Genomic DNA, 19,868 nt, shown 5'->3' with positions numbered 1-19,868 from the left:
GGGCGCATGGGCTCCCGGGTCCACAGCTCCCCTCTTCAGAGCTACCTTTTCTGGGACCCCAGGCTTCCTCCAAATAGTGCCACTCCTGCTGTTTAGGAAGTATCCTTGCAGGGTTACTCAGAACAAATTTACTTAAGAAACATGCAAACTGGGGCACCTGCCTTCAGCTCAGTGGCAAGATCCGGGGGTCCTGGGATCGAGTCTCGCATCCGGCTCTCCATGGGGAGCCTGCTTCTCCCTCTGCCTGTGTCTCTGCCTCTCCCTGTGTCTCTCATGAATAAATAAATAAATTCTATTAAAAAAATACAAACTAAAAAATATAATAATCTGTAGGTGAAGTTATCAAATGTTCCTTAGGGCTTGGGGCGGGGGTACTTTCTGGCCTCCCTTCTTCTGCAGCCTTCAGAAAGGAGCCCTACATCTCCATGTGCTTTCCTTTTCTTCTTCCAAACCCCAGCATATAAATAACGACCATATTCACGGCGAGAAGAAGGAGTTCGTGTGCCGGTGGATGGATTGCTCGAGGGAGCAGAAGCCCTTCAAAGCCCAGTACATGCTGGTGGTGCACATGAGGAGACACACCGGGGAGAAACCTCACAAATGCACTGTGAGTGTGTGGCGCAGGCTGTGGGCCCGGGGCTCCCGGGAGCCAGCACCTGTCCGGTTGGGGTTCGAGTTCCCCCGGCTTCTGCACACTGTGCTGATGGACCCAGCCGAGGGGGGCCCGGCCAGGAAGGTGGGCAGGCGGGGGGCGGGCAGGGGGTGGTCTGTGATGAATGCGGGGGGTTCTGAGAAGGGGGATTTCTGGAATGGGGGGAAATCCTGGTGCAGAAGGGACCACTGACAGCCACACTTGGGGGGGGGACAGAAGAAGTGCTGGACCTGCACCGTCCAGCAGGGGAGACGTGAGCCCCTTGTCCCCCTTGGGGGCTTTCAGGTCCTGGCCAAAGCAGCCAAGGCACTGATTTTTTCCATTTAATTTCTTTTTTTTAAATGTAATCATCAATAGCCTCTGGTGGCAAGTAGCTCCCACATTGGATAGCGGAGTGGCCAGCGGGCGGGTGGGCAGGGGGCGGCCGGGGCACACCGACGGGCCCTGGGAAGGAGCGCATGGCTACCTGCCCCAGCACAAGTGCCCATCACGCCCCAGGGCTCACAGGGCGAGATGGGTGCCAGTTTTGACTTGAAACACTTAAGTCTATTGAAAAATAGAACCCGCATGACTTCAGGGCTTTTCTTTGCCTTCCCCCTAGGTCCCCATGCCCAATAGAGACCCCAGGACTAAGCCTGGTGGGCGCAGTGGCCACTGCTCAGCCCTGTACTTTACATCTTAAAGACCCTTTACAAACGCGATCAAATTCCATGCCTTTGTATGGCCACAAACCCATATTAGTGAACTTTGTGCTGAATCTAAAATCAGTGGGAATTTGAGGAGATCAATGAGCAGATAATGAAACCCATTGTCCACATTGAGTGGTCTATTAAAAAAAAAAAAAGAAAAAGAAAAAGGCCTCCAGGACTTTTTCCTAGCCCTGAAAACGCTGTCTCTTGAACTGCACCGAGCCCCATCTGAATCGCGATAAATGCAGAGTTTAGTGGACTTTTGTTCCTCGGTTTTGAAAAGCTGCTGACCCTCGAAATGTCAGTCTTTCATCAACGTTGAGGGAGCGCTAGGCATGAGCCGGGATTGTGTGGAATAATGCAGATTCTCCTGTTTTCCTCAGTTTGAAGGTTGTACAAAGGCCTACTCGAGACTAGAAAACTTGAAAACGCACTTGAGATCTCACACTGGAGAGAAACCGTACGTCTGTGAGCACGAAGGTTGCAACAAGGCTTTCTCAAATGCCTCTGATCGCGCCAAGCACCAAAACAGGACGCATTCCAATGAGGTGAGGCTCGTCCACGAGACTAGAGACCGGGCCGGAGCTCAGGGCAGAAACAAAGAGCCCTGGCGGCCCCGCATGAGGAAGCAAGGCCCAGGCCCATCCCGTTTCATTTCCTCTTGGCCATTCCCAGCGTGAGCGGGGCTCTGGGGCTGCAGGTGAAGGCCGGAGCCTCAGAGGTGGGGCCGCCTGAACGTGGGCCTGGTCTGGTGAGCAATGCAGACCCGGGGGAGCTTCACACCCCTGGTGAACAAGTCTCACGTTGATCAGAGCTGCCACCTACTGGCCGAGCGGTGGGAGCGTTGAGCTTCTGCATTTCACCCCCTGGCTCTGCCTGGAATGGCGGGAATCCACGCAGGGGATGCCCGACCCCGACCCCGCAAGCACCGAGGGTAGATCAGAAGTTTCGTGCTGACAGCTGACAGCTTACTGCTAAGACGGCCACTTCTGCCTGCCTTCTCCAGGTGCTGTCTTCAAATGCATTTATCCAAAAAGGCTTTTATGGGGCAACCAGCCTGGGCTAAACAGGATTTCCAGACATTCTGAATTCCGAAGGATCTTGGGAGCCATCCTCGGAAATCCAGAATGGTTTCTAGTCAGTCATTTTAGGATGGCGCACTCAGTAAGGCGTCAGGGTTCTTGGGTGGTTCCTGCTGGGTTGCTGTTACTTGTAGACAGTTATCCCCCCAGAATTTCAGAGAGGCATGGAGATGACAATGATCTCAATGACAAATTATTTTTGCCCGTGTTTTCATGCACGCCTGCCTGCAGACTCCTCTCGGAAGGCCTAGCTCAAGCGCTGTCACTGAGAACAGTGAAGCCTTGCCTCGAACGAATCCAGAGGTGAACAAAAAAAGATCCCCGCACTTTGCGTGGTGACGGGGTATTTAGCCAGAATTGGTTAACGTGAGACATAGTTGTGCCCCCACTAAGTAGCTCGTCTGTTTGCTTGACATGTGTGAGACAAGGAGCCTTTGACGTGGCGCAGCAGCTCAGGAACCGTTGGTTTCAGCGTCCTCACCAGGTGTCCCTTCAGCTTAAGAGGCCGAGCGAAAACATCTCTAATGGGATGAACCACACTTTCTTAAAAATACACTCACACTTCAGCTGACATGCGCAGGTTCACACGCACCGACTGGTACGCCAGGGTCATGGCAGGAAAAGGAGACTTACGTCATTTGGGATCTCTTATTATTAATCAACCGTTTGAGGATGCTTTAGGGGAGGTGCCACATCTCCATTTTTTTTAATGTCAAAGATGCCTTTGCTACGTGCAGTGGTTGCAGGGTCCTCTGTTATCTGTTACACTTGTTCTGTGCAAAGTTTTAGGGAGTCAAGGCAAAACCCATAACGATAGAAAGGAGATTAGTGATTGCTGGAGGCTGAGGGAGGGGAATAGGGGTGACTGCAAATCGGTACAGGATTTCTTTGGGGGACGTTGGAAATATTCTGGAGTTTGATTGATGGTGGTGACAGCTGCACAAGATTGTGGATGAACTACATGCCACTGAACTGTGCAATTTAAAAGGGTTATTTTTATGGCATGTGAGTTGTATCTCAGTTTAAAATGTTTTAGGGGATTCGATTAAGTAAGAATTAAATTAATGTATTTAACTCCATATATTTCAGTACAATTAGGACTAGAAATTTAGAAGGCAGGCACTCCCGTAGATTTGTAGGCCCGGTTTTCCTCCTGTGATTGCGGAGAAATTCGGGTGGCGAGTGTGTTAGGATTAGCAGTGCACATATACAAACACACTTCCTCAGCCTTTCATCTTTTTTATGGACTTAAAGTATGTGCACAGCTGTTTGCTTTGCTTAAATGCATTCGAGGTGAGCTTGTCCACTTCTGTGAGGTAGAAAGTTACAATGTGAGAGTTTATCCATTATGAGATTGAACGATGCCCTGTTCAATCAGATCCTTCGCCCGGGTTGAGCAGTGTATCTAAAATAAATTAACCTTGACCACGCAAGGCTTTGGCCTTCTGTACGAATGATGGACAATTTCACATCCACCAAAATCAAGAATCTAGATTTGTGCCAGGAACCGATCCCAGAGACATCTAGATATCTTCTTTTGTTAGTTTGCTCTCTTCTTTGTACTTTCGTTCATTCCCTAAACAAATACTGAGAGCTGGTTAGGTGGCACACGCTTTGCTGTTGTGGGTGCGGAACAGGATACCAGGGACTGGAGCAGGAGGGGCGTCGTTCCCGTTCAGGTAGCCAGTCTGGCAGTCCTCCTGCACCTTCAGGCCGCCTCACCCATTTGGGGCCATAGCAGTGGCCTCTGCCAAGCATCCCGACTCTAGTCCATGCAGCTCATGTCTTCCCAAAGCCACACTAGGCAGGTATCCTTGGGCTCTGTCTCGGTTGTATCTCCCCCTCCAGAACCTTCCAGTGGCTCCCTTTTTCCTAGAGGGAAGGAAAGTTTAGACTTTCCAGACTCATCCCTGCTGTCAGCCGGCCCATGCCTGCCCTTCCAGGTGTGACCTCTTACTTGGTGATTATGCATGGCACTGGGCAGCCATGCCCACATGCACGAAGCGGTCCTGCCTCTGGACCTTGGCTTTTCCTTTGGCCTCCTCTAACCTTCAGTTTTTATCCCTCAGAATCCTGTTCTTTCAGAACCCAGCTACAGTGCCTCCTCCTAATAAAGTTCTGCTCACTGAGTAATTACTCTGTGCCACACTTCGTGGTGCACATTCCATACCTTCTCTTATTTAGCCTTTAACCGTGACCCCACGAGCCAGGCCTCTTATACCAAGATATAGAAACTCAGTAACCGATGCCTCCCATAATCATCCCAACTAAAAAATGATTGCCCTCCACCCACATCCTTCTGTGGCATTCATACTTGGTATTGGTGATAATTACATGCTGTCTTATTTTTCCTGCATATTTTACATCCCTGGACATCACATCCTACCATAAATAAGTTTATGTTCTCAGAGTCTTGCACACAGTGAGGACCATCAAACATTTATTGAGAAATTTAGTTGGATAAATGCTACAAAGTCAAGTAAAAAAAGGTAGCGATTGCTTTCACAAAGTACCTTTCAGTACAGTGAGTCAAGAAAAGAAAGAAGCATGGCGGACGTTGACCATCTAGGACAGGAGACCCAGGTAACCCATTAAGACAACATTTCTCCCCGCCTACAGTTATATTTCACTTCAGTCATTGATCACAACAGAGTTTGGGAGCCAAGCTACGTAATTAGATGTGTTTTGTTGTAATGCATAGGTTTCCGAATCCTGGGTTCTTATGGATTGTTGTAAGCGGAGAAGGTACAGGTGCACACACCAGGGCACATGGCTACACATGCACTTGTGTGTTTTGCTGCTCCTGGAAATACAGGAGCTGAGGCACACCTGTAGACTTGCCACCTCCAACCGCGTCCTCCTTTCCAAGCTAACCCACTCCACGCGCATGCATATGCTTCTGGGAAGAGTAGGTCCTCAGACATGTAACGTTGGCCTGGCTTCGTGCTCTCTCCCCATCCCCCTCCCTGACACCTGCACCATCCATCCCGGCTTGGCCGCTGATGGAGCTTCCTGTCCTGCCAGTGCAGGCGAAGGGCCGATGTCAGAACGCCGTGAGGTAATAGCAGTGATCGCTGGAGCCACTCTTCTGTCCCTAATGCATAGAAGTTGATGTGCTTGTTTCATTATATATGTGCTGCAAATCGCACCAGCCACTGAATAGAAGTAATTCATGGTTAATGGGAATCAATTCTACCCAAAAGAATCTCAAATTTGGAGGTGAAGTCTCTCGGGATAATTTTCGGAGTCTTCACTACATTAGGACATTTCATCATTTTCTGTGGCACTCAGTCTGTTCTTGGGCTTTTAGTGAAAAAGCTTCTTTTAGACACATACATTCTATAAGGCAGGGCATCTTTTTTAATATAATGGGTACATTATACTAATGATGCTTTTTAGGACTATCGCTTACCTAATAGCTCATCTTCTGGTATACACAGATATATATATTCTTGTAAGGATTCATGAATATATTATATTTCAAGCCAGGTAAACAAAATCACAATTTTGATGTTGGTCATGAGTAAATGCCATGGCTTCTGTGATATGAGTAAATAATTCAGCTATAAGCATCCATGTAGTTTTTAATGACTGCATTTCTAGGTTTGATCAGTGGTCCACATAGAAAAACATGGAATAATTTACAGGCCTGAGTACTCCGGAGCAGAGCCAGACAGGAATCTTCGTTTCCAGGACACCATCCATCAGCGCTTCTCAACTTATGAATGAGCATTTATAGATGGTCTAATGGCTTTACAACTTTGAGAATCAGAAAGGTTCTGGATATTCTGAGCCCCAGACATCCCACACAGCTGTAATGCTGCCCAAATGGACATAGTTTAGTGATAATCTCGCATGGAAGAAGCTATAGGCAATTTTTTTTTTTTTTTACTACACTTACATGCATGCAGAGAGCACATTTTCAAAAAAAGGCGTAGTGAGTTTTAATCTGAGAACCAGAACATCCCTAAGAAATTTCTTCACACAAACTCTCCCAAAGGCATATAGCATTCTTCTGATCGGTGATGGGTGGCGAAGCCTTGTCACCATCACCATCACCATTGTCTTCACCCACATCTTCCAATACCTATTTGAGTAGCTACCACAACAGCAGGATCCTTCTTCCTACTCCTAGGATAAATGTTTCTGAGAACACGCAGGCAGTTTGGGCATTTGTAACTCTCTTTGAGCACTCTCTAAAATAAGGGGTGCATGAGTGGTTCAGTCTGCTAAGTATCTGCCTTCAGCTCAGGTCATGATCCTGGGATCCAGAAAAGCCCACTTCGGGCTCCCTGCTCAGCTCCCTGCTTCCTCCTCTCTTGTTTCCCCTGCGTGTGCTCCCTCTCTGTCAAGTAAGTAAATAAAATCTTTAAAAAATATAACGTAATAGTCTATTAAAGCTAGATTCACTGGCCCCTGAATGGTGTTCAAATGGCCTTTATTAAACCCTTGGGACTTAGAGGTATCTGAACGCCTTGTGGAAGGGCTTTGAAAGAATTAAAGATACGATGTGCATCCACAAGAGCGATGGGCTGGGGCATCACCAACCACTTCGGTAACAGTCTCTTTATTTCATTCTTGTGGTTTTTGGCAGAAACCCTATGTGTGCAAAATCCCAGGCTGCACCAAGCGCTACACAGACCCAAGTTCCCTCCGGAAACATGTGAAGACCGTGCATGGCCCAGAGGCTCATGTCACCAAGAAGCAGCGTGGGGACATACATCCTCGGCCCCCCCCACCCCGAGATTCGGGCAGCCATTCACAGTCCAGGTCGCCTGGCCGGCAGACTCAGGGAGCCCTTGGGGAGCAGAAGGACCTCAGCAACACTACCTCAAAGCGGGAAGAATGCCTCCAAGTGAAAGCTGTCAAGGCCGAGAAGCCCATGGTATGTCATTCACTTTCCTTCTGCTGATCCCCAGGCCATCCTAGGGAATTTTTTAAAAGTCAGCTAGGGACGAAGGAGGGATGTGACCACCAAGGTCCTCACTGCACTGGGCTCTCTTATTGAAGAGGTCAAGAGCTCAGAGACCTGGATTTCTTACTTAAAGGTTGGTTGGCATAGAGTAACCCTGAACAGAGCATCCAGGTTTGCTAACTGGTTTGCAAAATCAACCGAGAGCCATACCCTTCGTGGCAGGTTAGAAAGGCATGACTGTCTACATTTTCAGGAGCCCTGTGATAAAAATCAGCCATCCCTTTTTTCTGCAGACGTGTCTTTTGTTTTGTGCTTTGCCCTGGTCACCCTGAGATAAATAAGCCATGGTCCCTGTTCTTTAGGCGTTTATAGTCCGATGGGATAGGCAGACAGCCAAAAAGCAGACACTTGGAACTCAGCGTGATGGGTCTTTAACACAAGTCTGCGTGAGAGCATTCAAGAGGGGGAGCAAACCCCCAGCATACTTGAGGATGTGACAGGGTGAGGCAGGGGTGGTAGCCCTCAAGTTTAACCCTCAGAGACGGGAAGGTGCATTGCAGCCAGAGCCCGAGCTGCAGCATGTCCTGGCATTGCAGCATTGCAGCCGGATACAGCCCTACATCCCAGCAGGTTGTGCAGGAGTCGGAGTAAAAAGGAGTCAGGATTTAAAAAAAAAAAAAAAAAAAGGTTATATTTAACTGGTGATGGCAAATGACATGGCATGGCTGATTTTGAGAAAAGCCCACTCTGGTGCCAGGCCGAGGATTGGCTGCCTAGACTAGAGACCATTTCTGCAGTGGAACCAGAAGCAAGGAGGTGAAGAACAAGGGAGGAGTTTGAAAGATGTCATCAGGAGAAATCATCCTGGTTTGGTGATTTCTCGGTAGTCACCAGACTGATAATATGGATCATGCTCCTGTGGCAGCTTCTTTCTCACTTCCCCTGGTGACTTTGTTATGTACGTGCCAGACTAAAAACATCCAAAACTTTAAGAAAGACAACAAGAAAAATGAAAAGAGTAGCTGTCAGAAGAGATCCAGCACTTCTGTCTTAGACAACGTGCGTCACGGAGTCAGCTCCGCGGATGTGCCGGGTTCTGGTCTTCCACTCTGCAAGTGGAGGGAAGTGTACCAGAGAGAAGCCGTGTGCTTGGATTTCCAGATGCATGGACGTGGTCAGGCAGACGGATCTGTACTCCGTTTCAGGAAGCTTCTTCTTAAAAGTAGAAAAGTCCAGCAGTTGGACTGACGTCCTGTGGGCTCCTGAGTGATGTCGCCACGCGGCAGTACGTGTGGCTAGGAAGTGATGCACACATACAATCCCAGGGCTGACCGAGTGGAATCCAATGATTGGGTGAATTTTAATGACTTGCTGAGTTTAAGAGTTTGAGAAAGTGACATTAAGTCTAGCCCCCAGTAATACAAGTAAGCTACCCAGATTCATCGTTACGTCCCAGTGCGTAGCTGTATTTTGCTTTTCAAAAGCACCTTAGTCAAAATACAATAAAAATAAAAAGCACCTTAGTAAAAGTTGATGCATGTGTTATGACTCATCACCATACTTCCAGCGTTAATCAGCTCGTAAGTGCTACAGCACATACTTTTCGGACGGGGTGGGGGGACCACATATCAAGCTCCCCAAAGTCCAACTGTACCACGTGCAGGACATTCAACAATTTATCCTCAAGTGTTTAATGAAGCAAGGAAAATGAATTTGTGGTCTCCTAGATTATGTCATCAAAAGACAATGATTTATGTCCTTGGGACATCCCAAGGACCCAAAGTCTCTTGTACCTTTAATGTACATCCCTAGCTCAAGAAAACTTGTCATCTCCTTTCCAAACACCCATTATTTAAAAGGAAAATTGGTAGAAATAAGGGCGTATGGTTATTTGGCTCAGTGACATCTGAGATGCCCCAAGATGTGAACTATATTATAAAGTAATGAAATCATAGAAACGTGGGCTGGAAGGGATCATGGAGATTGAGATGAGGCTCCATGTTTCACAGGTAAGGCTAATCAATTAATCAAATTCCCTACGGGGGCTATTTTGTTGTATATGTCCACGAATCCACGTAAATATAAGCAGATGGCCTCATGGACCTTGACTAATGCGTATGAGATTTTACATTTCTAATATTCTTTCTTTTAAAACGTGTCTTTGATCATCGTGCTATGAATTAAATTCTTTCTTCTTTTTTTTTTCCTTATTAATTCCACATCTCTTCTGTGTAATGCTCCTAAATGTCTTGTTCTCACTTCCTAAGGACAGTGGGTAATAAGGTGAGGGAATTTCAGCTTCTCTGCCCTTTTTGTTTTGTGTTCATTTTAACATTCAACTTCTATGCATTTGATTTCGCTGTAGTTTTCGTGCTTCTGTGACTATCTTTGGTAGTGAACATTACTCGGCTGTGCTTCGAACATAGAAGCAATGTGTTTTGAACATCCAGCATGTGGAAATGTGCAGTTAGATGGTGGAAGTCATTGTTCTATTTGTCTAGGTTTTCATAACAAATCACGGCCGGCCGACCAAGCAGATGTTCCCCAAGCCTATTTAATTATCAAATTGACGCATGTAAATTCACTCTTGGACCAGACGGGTACCTCTCTTCTTTGAGGACAACCGATCTGGATACATTTGTCGTCAGCAATTTAATCTGTAGTTAAATGTCTGAGCTCCTCTGAGCAGCCCTCGTCATGAGTGCGTTCGCGCCTCCTCCTGTGCCCCGTGGAAGCGTGAGTCCGCGGTGCGTGCAAACACACACAGAGTCACACGCACACGCCGGTTGCTGACAGTCCCACAGTGAAGGACCTCCAAAGCCCCGCATGCTCTGAGGAGCTGGGGACGGAGCACGTGGCCTGGCACGCCACGGTCATGCTGAAGCGTAACCCGAGCAAGACTTCACGAGCTCCCCAATCCAATTTGTGTCTCTTACTTTGCTCTGCTTGGTTGCCCAGGACAAACTTAGCGTGTCACATGGCACTCACTTAGAAAAGTGTGCATTTGCTTGGGTGTGTGTACTGTGGTCGCAGAACGAGCGTGACGGGTTCCACCGGGAGCCCTCCGCGTAGAACCCTGGGCGGCCCACCTGGGAGTCTTGTAGCGGAGTCTGCGTGGCTCTCTCGCCCTGGAGGATTTGCTCCTGGGGCTGCCGTCAGGCTCTAGTCTTTAGAGGAACGCTAGAGAAGGCTCTGCGGAGAGGTGGAAGGAGCGCTGGGCTGGGAGTCTAGGCTGGTTGTACCATTGACTTCGTTGACTTTGTGACTTGGGGCAGTCGCTGAGCTTCTCTGAACGTCACTTTTCTTATCCCCGCCCAAGGGGTCATACTGTTCTCCAACCGGGACACGGGTGGAAGTTTGGATAGAGTTGTGCAGACTGCTCACGGAGGGCCATTTGATATGGTGCCCCCCGCCCCAGCCCTGAGGACAACCAGCTCTCCGCGCCCCATCATCTCCGGGAGCCCCGGGGGCGGGTGGTCCTTTCCCTGACTGAGAACCGGTGCACTGGGTCCAGTTCCTGACTAGTTGCAGAACTGGCTTGTGTAGGCCACACGGTTGTGGCAGGAGGGAAACATTGCCTAGTTCTCCCAGAGAAACGCCAGGGCACTCTAGGGGCAGCGATAAGGCTCCTCCCCGGACTCGGATGGCTGTCCTGGCAGCCTTTCTTCCGCGCTGGGTACAGCAGAAGCCAGGCGATGGAAGCTTTGCCCCTTACGGCTGCCTTTACCCACGGCCTGGTCGGGGTCCCTCGGAGCAGGCAGGTGTAGACGGAGGGGGAGAGGTTACAGAGAGCTTGGGGAGCCAGCCCTGAGCAGCTCAGAGAGGGCCTCGCAGGAGAGCAGGAGCATGTGCCCGGCCACACATGCCCCCACGCACGCTGTAGCCAAGCCGAGCGGGCCCACGGGCCAAAGCCACGCGGGATGATGGGAACCGCTAATGCTCTCGGAGCCCCTCAGTACCCGTTTCCCACGTCTTTCCCTATTGCCTGTGCTCTCTGGGCCTCACCCTAAGTCCCACCACAATCCTGAAGAGAAGTTAGTGGGCCCCACTTTGTAGATAAGGAAACTGAGGTTTCAAGTGACTGAGCGTTTTGCCCAAAGGATCAAGTCAAGTGGTGCAAGTAGGGTTGGGCCCGAGGAGCCGGTGGGCAGAGCTGGCACCTGGGGCAGGACTCCGAGGCTGAGGTCGCGCCCATCACCCCCACCCCATTCAGCACGCCCCACTTCCATCTGCCTCCGCTGCACATCCACCCGACATCCCATCAGTCGCTGTGGCCGAGCGAGGCCGCCCCCATTCACCGGCACCCAGTTCCCCTCACTCGACCCCCTGGGCCCCCCGCGGGTCTGGGTCGGCTCCCTGTCCTCCTTCCTTCCCGGTGACAGCTCTTTCGTTTGCTCTCGATCCCAGCAGACATCTCAGCCAAGCCCTGGTGGTGAGTCTTCATGCAGCAGCCAACAGTCCCCCATCAGCAACTATTCCAACAGTGGGCTCGAGCTTCCTCTGACCGACGGAGGTGGCGTGGGAGACCTCGGGACCATCGACGAAACCCCAATCATGGACTCGACCATTTCCACCGCAACCACCGCCCTCGCCTTGCAAGCCAGGAGGAACCCGGCAGGGGCCAAATGGATGGAGCATGTGAAACTAGAAAGGCTCAAACAAGTGAATGGAATGCTTCCACGACTGAACCCCGTTCTTCCCCCCAAAGCCCCTGCAGTCTCTCCTCTCATAGGAAACGGTGAGTCCCGTGCCCACCTCCTGCCCGCTCCGGCCTCCCTGCCCTGCCTCGTGCCCCCGAGCCGCTGAGACGGACTGGGCTTGCTGTGGGCCACTGTGTCCTCCGGTCCTAAAATGATGCTGTCACCGTACACGTCGGCGTTGCCTTTGTGGGGAGGCCGTTGTTTAGAAGCAGGTGTAAGGGGAGAGCCCTGGCACGGAGGGTGGGGTGCAGCATGCCAACGCCACGCGGAACTCGTGTTCCGAGGATGCACTTGTAACTGTGGGGCCGTGGTGCAGAAGTCCCCCTCCCCACGTGGACATTGGGGGTCGGCACTGCCGTTTGCTTTCCCATCTACACCCAGGAGGTCAGCAGCCACCTTGGTGATGTTTTCCCGGTTCAAGGAAGGCCAAGCAGCCTCTCGCATTGGCAGCCCCACGTGGGGTTTCCTTCTGGGATCACCCTGAGTACCACCTGGAGCACATGGAACGGTGAAGCTCCCCACCCACCAACCCGGGCGTGCTCCACTCTCACAGGGCGTCGGAGGAAGGTCTCGGGGAGACAGGACACTCCTGGAATGCCTCTGGTCTTGTCCTTGCCTGTCCAGGAGCGCCGTGTCTGTCCCGGGCCTCCTCCCGACGCCCTGGCCCTGCGCCCGTGAAGGAGCTTTAGTGATGCAGGCTGCTCGGACAGTTTCGTTTAAGCCAGGGGGTCTGCAAATGTCCCCACCGCCTCGTAACTGAAGGTTCTAGGCGCGCAGCCGCATCCACTCTGTAACCATGACCCGGGGCCCTTGGGTGGCTGGGGCAGACGCCGCGTGGCCCAGGGGAGACCGGCCCTGGCTTCCCACAGGCCCTCGGCGCGGCCCCTTGTGCGTCCTCCCCAAACGATCGCCCGTCTCCCCCTTCTCTGCAGGCACTCAGCCCAGCACCAGCTGCAGTTTGGGCGGGCCCATGACCCTCCTCCCGAACAGGAGCGACCTCTCCGGGGTGGACATCACCATGCTGAACATGCTCAACCGGAGGGACAGCAGCGCCAGCACCATCAGCTCCGCCTACCTGAGCAGCCGCCGCTCCTCGGGCATCTCCCCCTGCTTTTCCAGCCGCCGGTCCAGCGAGGCGTCCCAGGCCGAGGGCCGGCCCCAGAACGTGAGCGTGGCCGACTCCTACGACCCCATCTCCACCGACGCGTCGCGCAGGTCCAGCGAGGCGAGCCAGGGCGACGGGCTGCCCAGCCTGCTCAGCCTCACGCCGGCGCAGCAGTACCGCCTGAAGGCCAAGTACGCGGCGGCCACGGGCGGGCCGCCCCCCACCCCGCTGCCCAACATGGAGAGGATGAGCCTCAAGACCAGGATGGCCCTGCTCGGGGACGCCCGGGAGCCCGCGGGGGCCCTGCCGCCCGTGCCCCCTCCGCGGCGGTGCAGCGACGGCGGAGCCCACGGCTACGGCCGCCGCCCCCTGCTGCCCCTGGACGCGCTGGGCAACGGCGTGCGCAGGGCCAGCGACCCGGTGCGGACGGCGTCCGACGGCCTCTCCCTGCCCCGCGTGCAGCGCTTCGGCAGCCTTCACAGCTTCAACCCGCCCGGGCCGCCTCCCACCCTGGAGAAGCGGCACCTGGTGCTCCAGAATTACACGCGGCCCGACGGCGGCCAGCCCCGCCACTTCCCGCCGTCCCCCTGTCCGCCGAGCATCACCGAGAACGTCACCCTGGAGGCCCTGACCATGGACGCCGACGTGAGCCTCACCGATGAGGACTTCCTGCCCGACGACGTGGTGCAGTATCTGAATTCCCAGAACCCGGCCGGGTTCGAGCAGCCCTTCCAGAGCGCCGTCTCCGAGGACAGCAAAGCGCCCCACGGGCCCGGCGACTTCGACGGCCCGGGGCTGCCGGACGGTCACGCGGGCCACCCAGGCCACCCGGGCCACCCGGGCCCCGCCGGCCAGCCGTACCGCCCGCTGGAGCAGCCGTGCCCCGAAGCCAGCAAAGCCGACCTGCCCATTCAGTGGAACGAAGTGAGCTCGGGCAGCGCCGACCTGTGCTCCTCCAAGCTCAAGTGTGGCCAGCGGCCGGCGGCGCAGCAGGCCCGGGCCTTCGGCTTCTACGGCAACGTGGGCGGCCCCCCGCAGCCCGCCTTGCGGAGCGGGCCCGGCCCCGCCGGCGCCTATGCCCCCCTGGCCGAGCCCGGCCCGGCCTACGGCGGCCCCGAGCCCTTGGCGGGCCACGGCGCTGGAGCGGGCAGCCCCGGAGACGCGTTCCACGAACAGCCCTGCAAGGCCCCGCAGTTCGGGAGCTGCCTGGGCAGGCAGCCGGGCGCCCCCGGCCCCCTCGACGGCGGCTGCGCTGCGGCGGCAAAGCTCAAGAGCAGCACGGCGCCGGGGCCCGGGGGCCAGCCCGACTTTGGCCTGCTGCCGGGGCCCGGCGAGTCAGCGGGCGGCGCCGGGAGCGGCCTGGCCACCCAAGACCTGGCAGGACAGGGGTACCTGGCCCATCCGCTGCTCCACGACGGCGTGCCCCACCAAGGGGCGGGCCGCGCAGGCCAGCAGATGCTAGGGCAGGTTAGCGCTACCTCACACGTCAACGTCTATCTGGGGCCCGAGGGCGGCCTGCCAGGGCCGCCGTGCGTCAGCGGCCAGCCCGCCGGCTTGGCGGCCACCCGGGGCTACCAGCCGTGTGCGGCCTACGGGGGCGGCAGGCGCCAGGCTGTGCCGAGGGGCAGCGTCGCTCTGCAGCAGGCACAGCTCAGTGACCCAAGTCCGACCTGCAGGGTGAACGGCATCAAGGTGGAGATGCAGGGGCAGCCCCATCAGCTCTGTTCGAACACGCAGAGTTACTCTGGTCAGTTCTATGACCAAACCGTTGGCTTCAGTCAGCAAGACATGAAAACTGGTTCATTCTCCATTTCAGAAGCCAGCTGCCTGCTACAGGGGGCCAGCGCCGAGAACTCTGAATTACTTTCCCCAGGTGCTAACCAGGTGACGAGCACGGTTGACAGCCTCGACAGCCATGACCTGGAAGGGGTGCAGATCGATTTTGACGCCATCATAGACGACGGGGACCACGCCAGCCTGATGTCAGGAGCCCTGAGTCCCAGTATCATCCAGAACCTCTCCCATAGCTCCTCCCGCCTCACGACACCCCGCGCGTCCCTCCCGCTGCCCACGCTGTCCGTGAGCACCACCAACATGGCCATCGGGGACATGAGCTCCCTGCTGACCTCCCTGGCGGAAGAAAGCAAATTCCTTGCAGTGATGCAGTAGACGTTAGGGGAAAGGCTGCCAACCAACGTGAAACTTTAGGGGTTTAAAAAAAGATTAAACGGACTCAGTTTTTTGCCGGTTTGTTTTTTGTTTTTCATTTTTGTTTTTTGGTTTTTTTTAGTTCTGTATGTATTTTAGCAATCTCATCTCACCTGACTGGGATGTGTTTCAAGTATCTTCCTTTTATGGAAAAGGACTTTGAACAACCCTAAAGTATTCTAGGGAGAAACTGTCTTCCATTTCAGTTTTGAATCAGTATTGTTACACTCGAACCATCCTCTTTTTTTTTTTTTTTTTTTGTAACTGTAAGCCCACTCCCCACCCCCTTTTTAGTAAACCAGTGTAAATGTGTGATGTGCATGTTCTTCTTTTCGAAGAGAGGTCAAACGAGAGGATTTGACATGTTTCTCTGTTACTCCAAGGAAACAGGAGTTGGTGTGCTTTTGACCAAGGGGTTGCGCTTCCAGCTTTTTAAATTTCCCTTTACGTGTTTCTTTTTGTTCTTTGTTTTCTTCGGTGTTTGTGTTTGTTTTTGTTTTTGTTTTAATTCCCACATTGGGCACAAGAATCAGAATATGGATAGTGAGTTTAAGAATCCTTCGTGGGTGTGCTGTAGCAGACATAACCGATTGTTGACGCACTCCCCACCCCAGTTCAGGTTAGGGCATGCTTTCGATGGTGGCACGCAAGCAGGAATTTGGGGCTCTGGCGGATGAACACTAGTTTGCTCACGGTTGGGGTTTAGAATTCCTCCTGTCCGTCGGTGCACTCGGGGCAGGTCCGTCTATGTGTTCATTTCTCAGTTATCCACCTTGCTTCTCCTCCCCGTGTCTCCACGACCGTTCAGTGTCGCTCTGTGCTCCGGGGGCAGAGAGGGGCAGGGTGGTGGGTCTGCTACTTCCATCTGTTCCGGCAAGACAAGAAGTTAGGTAGATTGTAGAGTGAAGCTACTGCGTAGAAATAGTTTGGGGAACATTTGTGGGTTTGCTGTATGTGTTGATTATAGTTCCATCTCTTTACCCATTATCCTAGATAACTGAGAATTGATTATATATAGTTCTAAGTATAGAGGTATCTAAACAACCCCACAGCCGACTATTTCATTAACATATATTAATTCCACTATAGTGAAGGAGCATTTCTATTCTAAGTGCCCTATTTTGAGGGATTTATAAAACTTCGTTGTAAAAGAAAAAGCTCACATACAATGACGTTTGGAATAAATCGCTTTAACCGTTGTTAGTATTTGAGAGCGCTAGGAGGATGGTGAGTAGCTGTGTGGATGCGTGCTCTTACACCCCGTCTATGAAACGATGCATCCATTTAAGAGGTTAAATGTTCTATGCAGTTGGTCCTTAATGTGGACTTCATGTATCCTTCTGTTTTGGATTAAAACATTTAAAGACTAAAAAGTGCAGCTACTTGCCATGTGCAGCCGATACACATAAAAGACATACTATGTGTGTACAGAGTACATGGATTATCCAGCATTTTACATTTAAAAATATGTAAACTATTAAAAATAAAATATTAACACCTCAGACTACCTGCTCTTTTGTGTCCCATTTACCCCAGAAGTGGGATTTAATCCAAAGTGATTGATGAGTCAGTCGTGTGGCTTTTTCCCTTTCTTCCTGTCATTTAAATTAGTAATAGACGAAGTCAAGTAAAGTAAAGCATTAGATGATAGGAAATAAGGTTAGGACCAGCCCATTTTTCTCACACTCATGATCTCTCATTTGGACCAAGAATCTAAGCATGGAGGTAAATTTAAATTTGCCCTTTGGGACTTTGTGGCTAAGAAGGTTGGGTTTGCTTTCAGGTGTCCCCGAAATCGTTGGAGGGGCGCTGAGGCTGCTGCCTCCACCCCTCCCCTCCCCCCACATCCAGCACCTGCCTTGACGTCCAAGGATGCATCTGCTTGGGAACAGAGCCCAAAAGCAAGAGACGGCTCCCGATCGGAGCTGGGTGGAGTTGAGTCTACTTCCAACAGAACAGAGCCAGGCTTTTTGTGAGTTCCTCAAACAGGTAGTGACCCGGTCACAAAATCAGCGGTCCATTCCCTGAAGCTCCTTTTTCTGCAAACGTCAGAATCTCTACGCCCGGATGTCATCTTCCATGCTGTTGTGGTTTGGCCTGACCCTGTCCTCCTCCGTTTCAAAGCTTGGGACCTGGGCCTTCTCCAGCCTCCTGGGTGAGGACAGCGGCCCTCCTCCCTCAGAGTCCGTCCCGGGTAAAAGTCCCGGACGTGACCTGCATTTCTCCGTTGCCATGAGTTCCTGCCTCGTCTGCCCTTCATGGAAGGACAGCCGGCAGCTGGGTGAGGACTCTTGTCATCCCATGCCTCTGCTTTGCCCTGTGGTTCCAGATGATTCTCTTGTGTTGCTCCCTTTCTTCACCGTTTCGTGCTTCGTTTCCTTCCTCTCACCTTTAGATTTGCAGAGAGACTCCTACTTCAGCACAGTCTTTGTGTCTCTCTATGGAAATCTCAGAAAGATGGAGAAGGGGGAGAGGGAGAAAGGAAGTATACTTTTCCAGGAGTGCCAGGCGGTGTCCCGACAGTTAGTGGAAGGAGGGTCTGCTGGGCCACTTAGAAGCCCTCCGTCTGCTTGCACACGTGCCATTCTCCTCTGGCAGGACTGCCCCACAGCTGCCAGCCTTCTCTCCCCCGTGTCAGGGAGACAGCAGCAACTCACTAGTGTCACATCCTACCTTTCAGTGCAGGCTCGTACATGGTACTCCTCTTGAACATCCATGTTAACCATGTTTTTATTTGTTAAGCCATTCACTTTGTCTTCCTTTCTAAAGAGCTGATGAGACTGCCCCGGCTCCTCCTACGTTGGCTCGTCCTCTTGAGCCACAGAGTTGTGATTCTTGCGATGTATGTGCCTTATTTTATGTTAATCTTGTTGATGCGAGGGACCAGTCGGTGATGCCCGGTCAGAGCTCGAGGCGGCATGCTCCCCGGCCGGCCAAGCGCACACGATTGTAGCAGAGTCTGAGCTGTCTTGTAACCTGGTTTCCCGTGTTGTTTTGAACTGATGGAGGATGTTCTCTCTGACGAGTTAATGTTGTGTATCCTGCCAACGTGTAAAATAAAATGCAAGTTCATTTTTTTCACCTTTTTTAGATTTTTAAAAAATAAAATGTGTAATCCTTTTTTAAAAGAAACACATGTAAATACATTTAAGTATTGTAGGCATAGTGTTCAGATGTGGCCGGCCCTGGGCCTTCTCGGATCAGCCTGCAGCCGTGCGACACCCCCCTGCCCACCTCACGCCCAGGGCCGCAGTCCTGCCACACGAGGACTCTACTTTTGCTTTTCAGAACCACCTAGTCCTTTTGTAACAAAAAGAACGATGTTTCTTACAATGTCAATAAAAAAACGCTTTGTACTGAAATGGTTATGGGGTTGTTTATTTGATCCGTAGCTGAACAGAACCATGCTTCCTCAGGAAAAATCCAGAGCTTGCATTTGGACTCAGACACCCCGCCCCTGCCCCCCTACAAACTGAGTGCACTTCCGCCCTGAGACTCAGATTCCTCATCCCCACGACTGAGCATCTAAGACGCTGGTGTCCTCCGCTAGTGGTGACGTCAGGGCATGTCCCTGGGAGACACACCAGTTGTAACCATCATTGTTTTTCTTAATTTTATCACATTGCCAAACTCCAGGGAGGGAGTACGAAAGTGGTTCAATGTCCAACGACTGGGTTTGTTTCTCTTCTATAAATCCTCTTCTCTTTCCAAAAGATGTAGGACATAATACAGGTTAGAAAACTTGACATGGTGGAGACCTACTTTAATTAGTGGCTTTTAATAACTCACTTCAGACAGAAATGTAAGTTATGTCTCTAATCTGTCTTTTCTTCTATATTGTTTTCAATACCTTCTCCAGAGCACCATCAAAGCCTCCACAGGATCCTCTTCCTCTTTCTGAGTAGCAGCCAGCTTCAGGCCCTGGTGTTAGCACCCCAGGCTTCCCTGGAGCACAGGCTTGCAGGTACACCAGCAAGTCCCTCGGAGGGCGGGGACTCCCCTCCTGTGGGTGATGAGTGCGTCCTCCCTGCAGGAATCCTGCAGCACAGGGATGCTTCATGCTTTCCTAACTCACCAGGGAGGACTAGCCCTCATAAATCCAATGGGCTCCTTTGCTTTCATAACTAGAGCCCTCACCTAAGGCGTCCGAATGAATTCAGAAAGAAGAAGGGGAAAAATGAATTTATTCTCTATCTTGGGTATAAGTTGTCAGCTTAGGAAGATGTACTCCACGTGCTAAGTCAGAGTCCAACGAGGAAAATGAGCTTATGGAAAGGACAGGAGGAAAGGGGCCGCGGGGAAGGGTGCGCAGGACACGGACATGGGTCATGGGAGTGGACGGACAGGTGCAGCTCGCAGCTTCATTTAAAACACGTCCCGAGGAGCAGACCCAGAGCTGGAGGCAAACGGGACGTGCGGCCCCCTGGGCATTTCACAAAGGCTTAAGTAGTTTGGGGAACTCAAAGATGTTCTCTAGTCCCGAAAGGAGACCTTCGAAGGAGAATGCTAGGATGGGT

The 19,868-nt window shown here is 52.1% G+C and overlaps 1 protein-coding gene across 3 annotated transcripts in view; it reads left to right on the top strand.

The window, feature by feature from the left end:
* GLI3 (GLI family zinc finger 3) overlaps nt 1–18,713 on the top strand; it is a 269,638-nt gene extending 250,925 nt beyond the window's left edge. For 2 of the 3 annotated variants that reach the window (XM_077864116.1, XM_077864118.1), the window contains 5 exons: nt 458–607; nt 1,725–1,889; nt 7,018–7,308; nt 11,746–12,076; nt 12,971–18,713. In XM_077864116.1, the coding sequence (XP_077720242.1) occupies nt 458–607; nt 1,725–1,889; nt 7,018–7,308; nt 11,746–12,076; nt 12,971–15,312 (3,279 nt within the window). In that variant the 3' untranslated portion in view covers nt 15,313–18,713. The remainder of the gene's footprint in view (nt 1–457; nt 608–1,724; nt 1,890–7,017; nt 7,309–11,745; nt 12,077–12,970) is intronic. The other variant, XM_077864117.1, reaches the window with a different exon arrangement.
* Nucleotides 18,714–19,868: the final 1,155 nt, after the last annotated feature.

Source organism: Canis aureus, chromosome 21 (genome assembly GCF_053574225.1).
Source record: "Canis aureus isolate CA01 chromosome 21, VMU_Caureus_v.1.0, whole genome shotgun sequence".
NCBI lineage: Eukaryota > Metazoa > Chordata > Mammalia > Carnivora > Canidae > Canis > Canis aureus.
Note: the sequence above shows the minus strand (reverse complement) of the source record. Positions and strands in the feature narration are given on the sequence as shown.